The 7,664-nt window shown below is 53.0% G+C and overlaps 1 protein-coding gene across 1 annotated transcript; it reads left to right on the top strand.

Moving 5' to 3' along the window:
* The first annotated feature begins 2,025 nt into the window (after window positions 1-2,025).
* On the top strand, window positions 2,026-7,186 carry LOC134423454 (programmed cell death protein 1-like). The gene is made up of 5 exons (XM_063166426.1): window positions 2,026-2,205; window positions 4,150-4,482; window positions 4,797-4,949; window positions 5,491-5,525; window positions 6,334-7,186. The coding sequence occupies exons 1-5, from the start codon at window positions 2,097-2,099 to the stop codon at window positions 6,550-6,552; spliced, it is 849 nt and encodes a 282-aa protein (XP_063022496.1). The 5' UTR covers window positions 2,026-2,096; the 3' UTR covers window positions 6,553-7,186.
* Window positions 7,187-7,664: the final 478 nt, after the last annotated feature.

Raw genomic sequence — 7,664 nt, 5'->3', positions numbered from 1 at the left:
GGAGCAGATTTACCAGCACGAGCAGGGAGCTGCATCATGGTTGGAGCCAGGCTGTTTTCCTTCATGCTGGAGAACTTGGAGGAGCCAGGGTGAGCTGTTCTGGTCTGGCCGGCTGCAGGCAGGGTTCAAAGGCTGCCTGAAGCCCCAGGGCTGCTGTGGGGCTGGGGCTGTGCTCCTCTGCAATGCTGACACCTGAGACTGCTGCTCACTTCACTTTCCTCCACAGCAGCTTCCTAGCAGCTTGATCTTTTCTTTTATTCTTTTCATCACCATGGGTTGGCTTTTTGTTTCAGAGAAAAGACATCTTGCCATTGTTAGTTTCTCATGGACACGGCAGCCTCCCCACCGTGGGTACCAGTTATACCTATTGCAAGTGTGCATTGGAAAGTTTGAGCAATTTGTGCTATGATTCTAATCAGCTCCGCTGCTGCCACACGAGGTGGGGAGGATGAGCCAGTTTTTCCTGCCTATCCCCCTGGCTTGCTGAGTTGTGATGTTGGTGGTGATACCCATCACATCTTCCACCTCTAGAAACCAAAACATGTGGCAAGTGCCAAACGAGCCTCCCCACCCCTGGCTCAAGTGCTTGGTGTCACTATTTGGGGACATAAAGCCTCAAGGTGGAAAAGTGTCCTTGCTGTCAGTTTCCTTTTTTCCTGGAGTTCAGTTCAGTTTAGTTTAGTTTAGTCAGGGTTTTTTTTAGTGGGAATCTAGGAAATTTTGAAGGAACAGGTGATGTCCAAGTCAAAACCCACGTGCACCCTTGTACATGATGGAGAGCACTTCCTGTTGCCACCCACCTAGGCAGCATGATGGGCTCTGGCCAGATGGCATAGAGAGGTGACAAGGTGGTCACAGCACCCAGCCTGGCTCTGCAGCTCAAGTAGTGCCAGCAGTCCATGAGAAAGGAGTGTTGCTGCAAATGTCAGGAGGAGACTGGAAATGAGGACCAAGACAGGCTGGACTGAGCCCCCTTCCCAGGGTGAGCCCTGTCTGTCCCAGCTCAGAACCCCCTCCTTGGCCATCCTTGTGGTATGGTGTTTTTGGCTGAACCTGATGGTCCTAGAGGTCTTTTCCAATTTTAATGATTCTATGATTTCATGATTCTATGAAATTAGGGGTGGCTGCCCCAGCCCACTTGCCTGCCAGGGACATGTTTGAAAGTGAGAGGTGAGCAAGCCCCAGCCCCACAGCTTGTTTGTGGAAGCTTGGAAAAATAGTGAAGTCATCATTAGAATTACATCCTTCTTATTAATTTTCAGTCACTAATTTTCCCCTGACATTTTCCAAAATTGTGGGGCACCGAGGCTGTGTTTTAGAGAAATGGAAGAGCGTGCTTTCACCGCTGGTTATTTCCTATGCCAGTATTAGTCAGTGTAGTGAGAGGGGAGCATGGATGGCAAAAAATTACAGAAGTTTTCTGCCCCAATAACAGCACCCTGGGTACCTGCCCTTGCTCTCGTCAAATCTGAGAAGAAAAACACCTAAGGAGGCAAAACTCTTCCTCCTCCCCCTCCTCATCTCCCATCCCATTCCATCCTGGTGGGAGCAGCCTACAATAGGTGTCCCATGGTTTTCAGACCCTGTCCACCCAATGCCACATGTCCCACAACCCCACTGCCTTGGACATCCAGTGGGAGCACCTGTGGATGCCTGGGAACCCAAGATGACTTTTACTTATGGGCCAGGCTCAGAGCTGAGGACATGTCCCTTGTGGTCCCTGCCTCCTCCAACCCTGGAAGCTTTCCCCAAAAAGGGTGCAGGCTCAGAAGAGCTGTTCTGTTAAGCTGTCCCCACTGCTTGGCAGCTGGGTAACTGCATGGGCACATGCCAGGAGCGCGCAGGGAGGGGAAGGGGCCAGGTCTGGCTCAGCTGATCCCTGGTTCTGTGAGGAGGAAGCTGGGGGCGGGAGGCAGCCCGGGTTTCCCTCTGGGGCAGAGATGGGTACGTTTCATTTCCACCCAGCCCTCGCTGTGTACGACAGAGAACAAGCTGCTGCCTCTGCGGGGAAGGAAGCACGGAGAGAGCCGGGAGCGGCACAGCGCACACGGCACAGCACCTCCCGCCTGCCTGGGCAGGGGACACGGCGGCTCAGCATGGCTCCAGGGGCCTCTAAGAAGTCGTGGGGCAGCGTGGAGGTGGCCCTGGTTGACCTCTGTGCCATCCTGCTCTGCTGTGGGCCGATGCTGACCTGCTGCCGCCGGGGTAGGTACAGGAGTGTGGCGGGCTCGCTGGCATGGCCATGTCGTTTGATGCTGGTGGAAGATGTCTAAGGGCTGGGAGCTTTGTAGTTAAAAACTAGCTCTGGCATCAAGAAGGCAGAAACCTCAAAGCTTTTGGGTATATGCAGCTGAAGCAAAGGACTTGGGGATTCTTGGGGCAGAAATAAGATTAAAGGATGGAGAAGGGGACAGGACACCAGAGCTGTATTGTGACACAGTGACAGTGGTTGGAACTTGGTGTTGAGCTTATGGATTTGCCAGGGGGGTGTGGGGTTTTTTTTTTCTAGCTCTTGTGGCTTCAGTCTGTGCCCTTGGGCTGCAACTCCTGGTTTGGACTTGATCCTGAGTGAACTTTGTGGCAGAAGGAGAGGTTGAAGGGAAGGTGTGAGTCTGGGCAGGGTGAGTGAGAGCTCTGATAAAGCTGATGAAGCCCTTTCCTTCCAGCCCGCTGTTTCTTTGGTGGATTCATGTCCTTTTTCCTTGAGGGTGGGCAGAGCCTGGGTGTCCCTTGGAGCAGATATTACCTCTGGGAAGATACAGGAAAACATGTAAACCCAACATCCACTTTCAGAAGTCATCTGAACGCTTCATTCATTGTTGGCAGCGGCACTAGTAGGAAATAAAGACCTGAACCTGCCAAATATTTCCTGTTAAACACAAGAAATCCAAAACATGGCAGAAATCCCATCTCTTGGTGTGGACACTGCCACAGCCAGTGCCGCCTGTGGGAATTGGGGCACTTCTCTCCTTCCTTCCTCCTGTTTGGTCTCGACCCTCATTTCTCAGCTCAGTTTTCTATCTGGTCTTGTATTTATTCACAGAATTTCCAGGTTCCTTTTCTGGTTGGTGATGCTGAGGTTATGGTGCAACTGGCCTCAGGGCAGAGCTGGGGGGACAGGAGGGACTTTCTGACTCTGCGTGCGAGCCCTGGGGCTGCTTTCGGTGGTGATTTCTGAAAGGGGAAGGCAAATTTCCTTTGACAGAGACTTTTCAAGCCATGGTGGTTTGAATAGCTTGGTTGGGTGACCCTTGTGAAAAATGCTTCTTCCCACTTTTCATTGTTCTGAACAGAAATAATTACAACAGCTGTTCTGCTGTGTGGGACTGGCAGAAGCAGGACACTGTGTGCCTGGCCCACATTCACAGCATTCCCACCAGGCAGGATGGATGAACCCACCCGGATAATGGGCAGGGAAATGAGGTGAAGCAGCAGGGCTGCTGCTAAAGCAGAGGAGCCTGTGCCTGTGGCTGGCTGGATTCTGTGTTGGGAGCAGCCCGGCAAGCCCAGCTGGAACCCTGGGACCTGGCTGCCCACTCACACACAGGGAGAGGACAGGCCCCTGGAAAAGGATGGCACTGTAAGCTCCAGGTTGTTCTTCCCTGTCAGGTGGTCTCAGGCTGGAGATGACAAATACTGTGCCAGGGGCAGCCCCTGCCTGGTCTGAGCTCCCAGCATTGTGTAGTGGAAAGAGCCAGAGGATCCCAGCAGGCAGCCAGGCATGTGATGGGCTGAACCACAGGACACTGCCCCAGCCTGGGACTCTGTCCTCCTGCTCACTTTCAGAGTCAACCTCAACTTGAGAGAGGATGACTCAGACATGAACATACAGCATATATTTAAAAATAATACAACCCCCAAAGTCTGTTTTCCCTGGTACAGGTGTTCAGTGCTAATTTTAGGTAGCCCAGAGCACAATTTGGTCTGCTGAAACCATTTCACAGTACAGTTGCTACCTCTGAGAGTCCCTCTCCAGCCAGCAGGCATACGTTTGGAATGGCAGAGACATGGAATGATGTACCTGCCCATGTCCCAGAGTGATGATGTGAACTGGGCTTGCATCCCTGGCTCCCACACAGGGTATGGCTGTTTCTGAGACCTGTGCCTGCTGTAACCATGTCTGCTCCTTGTATCCTCTCTCCCAAACAGTGACCATCTCCCCAGCAGTGTTAACTCGCCCTGAAGGTGACAAAGCCACTTTCTACTGCAATATCTCCAGGGAGAATGACTCTGGTTCAGAGTACAGCCTTAATTGGTACAAGGAGACCAACCACAGCCAAGCCCAGAAAACTGCTGAGATCAGCCGATACAAGCCCACGACAGAGACAGAGAAGTACCGGCTCATCAACAACACTCCTTTCTTTGAGATTGAGATCCTGAACCTCCACCAGAATGACTCAGGCTTCTACTACTGTGGACTGATCACCTTCTATGAGCCCAATAAAGTGATGGAGAGCAAGAGGGCCCAGCTGATAGTCACAGGTCAGCCTGGGGGCTGAGCTGATGGGGATGGGTCCCAAGCCTGTTGTAGCACCAGGGGTTAAGGCAGGCAGTAGGTTAAGGCAGGCAGTAACCTGCTGGCAGAGGATCTGACATGGGTCAGGAGAGCACAGCCCTGCCCTGTCCTTTCTCCTTTGCACCCTGGAGGACAAATGAGACCATGACAGCCTACATGGCACTGAGCCCTTTCTGAGGACGGCCCTGTGTTCCCCTGCTGCCTTTCACAAGGACTGTAGAGGCCACGTTATACTCCTGACTTGCTGTTTTGTTCCCCCTTTTTTGAATGCCTATTGCAGCAGCCCCCCAGGTGAATGCTACTGACGAGCCGGAGATGGAGGAAGGCAGCCCCTCAGAGCACATCAAGGCCATGCTCCTGGGCATCCTCCTGCTGGCTGGAGTGGTTGTGCTGCTGATCTTCGGCTACCTCACCTTCACATACAGGAGACGAGGTATGTTTCCCCTGGAGGCCACACAAACCCAGTTTGGGACCTGGGGTCAGCCAGGTGTCTGCAGCTGCCTGGGGTACCTGGACTGGTTCAATGTGCTAAACCCAGCTGTGGCATGCCCCTGTGGGACAGATATTTCCAAGCTGGGAGGAGAGGGGTGCTTTGAGCTCTGCTTGCCCTTTGTAGAGCCCCCAGACCATGTGCTGTAGCTCTACACCACTCGTTAGTGTTGTGCCTTAGTGGTGCACTTGAATCCCTCCCATGCACCTTGCCCAGGTGCCTTTGGAGCACCTCACCCTGCTGCAGCACAGGGCATCACCTCAGACACACCACAGGCACCCAAGGACTCACAAAGAGTTCTGCTGCACTCCACTAATCCCAATTAAACCCTAGACTCTGGGCTGATGTCTCACTTGTCCTTGTAATGCTCAGGGTGTTAGGCCCTGTGGACAAGGAGTGTGTGTGGTGAAAAGATTGTGGTGTCCAGTGCTCTTGGGTGGGGCACACAAAACTCCTCACTCTAACCAAGTGTGTTACTTTGCAGATGTGCAGAAACCACCGAGTGAAAACATGCCAGTGGTGAGTTTTCCGCCTCTGCCACCCTGCTTGTGCTGCAGGAGAGCACTGTGGCATAACCGGGGCAAGGAGGGTGCTGGGCCTTCCTTTATCAGCTCTTCACTAGCATCTCACTTCTTCTGTCTGCTGCTGCTTGATCTTTTCTGCATGGCTACAACTGCTTTTCTGCACCTGCAGCAGCACAGCCCCATCACAAAATCAAAATAAAACTACCCAAGATAGGATATGACTCTCTAATCCAATTCTTCTTCAAAGCAGGCTTCTCTTTGACAGTGGATTGTGCTGCTGTAGAGAATGGGAGGATGTTACCCTCCAATATATCAAGCTAAAATTTATTCTGTTGCAGCTGGTGCCTGTTTTCCTCTCTTTGGGCAGGCACCTGTAGGAGGGATCTGTTTCCTTTTTCTCTCCAACCCCATTCAGTAGGTGGCTGAAGGCAGTGAGTAGGTTGCTCTTTACTCTCTCCTTTCTGGGCTGAGCAAACTCAGCCCTAGGCTCTTCTCCTGCACACCATCCACCTTGGAGCCCAGTGGAGAGGTGGAAAGGGGCTCCTAGCACAGCCCTGCCTTCCATGGCCAGGCGGGCAGAGTCCAGCCTGCCTGCAGAGGCAGAGAGCTGAGACCCCAAGGCTCATGGTGCAGTTCCTCTGTGCATGTTCTGCCCCAGGTCTGTGCATCTTTCTGCTGCGTATCACTCTCACTCTCCCATGATGCTTCAGAGCTGATTTTGGCACTTGCTGTAAGAACGGGTTTATGCTGGGGATGGTGGGTACCTCTGGAGGCTGAACCACCACGATGGGGTTACCTTGCAGAAGGAAGAGAAGCCCCCCGTGGTGTTTGTATCCACTGTGGACTATGGTGTGCTGGAGTTTCAGCGGGACCAGCACAGCCCAGTGCCCTCCAAGACTCAGCCAGTTGAGCAGACTGAATATGCCACCATCATCTTCCCTGAGGAGAAACCTGTCACACCAGAGCATGGCAAGAAACACCGGGAGGAGAGGACTCGACAGCTGCCATCACTGCCCTGCTGAGGGTCAGCGTCCCTCCTCACCAGGGTGTGGGCATGAAGAGGCTGCCCCAGCCCCTCACTCTGGGAAAATCCAGCATATCAGGACTAAAGCAACAGAGATGCTGCTGCTTCTGGAGTTAGTATTGAACAGTTCTCACCACAGTGTTGTTGTGGCCATGGGGTGGGTACCACAGGATCAGGAAGGTCCCTGCTGTGCTCCATGTGCTGCCTCTTCACTCAAGGCAGGGAAAAAAGGCTGAGGCAGAGCAGTGATGCCAACAGGTCTGTCCCAAAGGTGACTTACAGTATTCTACCTTCACCCAGTGCTCTCTGGAGTAGCCATGCTGCTTCCCTGCCCTAGGTCTGAGCCAACTATCAAAGCATGACTTGAAGAAAGGGCTGGAGGTCAGAACTGGAGTGAATCCTGTGAGATGCTGCTCACAGGAGCCAAAGCTTCTTGCAAGCTTCTTGCTCGGAGCAGAGGCTGCCCTATGTACTGCTATTCAGAAACCCCTGGGAAGCAGGCAGCTGGTCTTCTGCCTGTCTCCAGGCATTTTCCTCCTCTACATGAGGGGTAATCTACCCCTGTGTCCCTCCCTCCCCAGGTGGGAGTCAGATATGGCCATGGGGGTGAATAAAGAGTTTTGCATCCAGGAGTTTGTTGACTCGTGATGGCAAGTGCGTGGGCAGGCAAATAACGGCTCTTGCAGTGCAGGGCAGAGCTGGGAGGTGGCAGCATCTGTTGTGGTTCCTGGGCCTCTCCGTGACATATGCAAGCTGCTCTTCCACAAAGCTGCTCTTAAGAATTTAGAGAGGTCAATGCTCATTTTCTCCTTGCCCCTGTCTGAGCTGGTCACCCAGGCATGGCTGAAAGCCAACACTCTCCCTTAATCAGGCTTGTCTTGGGGCACTCACCCACTCCATGGGGATGAGCATCCCTGCTGTGCCAGGGGTCTGGCTGCCATTAGCCAGGGCAAAGCTCATATCGTGGTGCTCAGTGCAGCTTTTTTGGCCTCAAACTTCCACTTTCTCTCTTCCTCTTTCACTTCCTCTTTCTCTCTCTACGTGCCAGAAACCAGAGCGGAAAGAAATGACAGCTGCTTGAGAGAGGAGAAACCCCAGTAAGGAGTGGCT

The sequence above is a fragment of the Melospiza melodia genome, chromosome 12 (assembly GCF_035770615.1).
Source record: "Melospiza melodia melodia isolate bMelMel2 chromosome 12, bMelMel2.pri, whole genome shotgun sequence".
Lineage (NCBI taxonomy): Eukaryota > Metazoa > Chordata > Aves > Passeriformes > Passerellidae > Melospiza > Melospiza melodia.
Note: the sequence above shows the minus strand (reverse complement) of the source record. Positions and strands in the feature narration are given on the sequence as shown.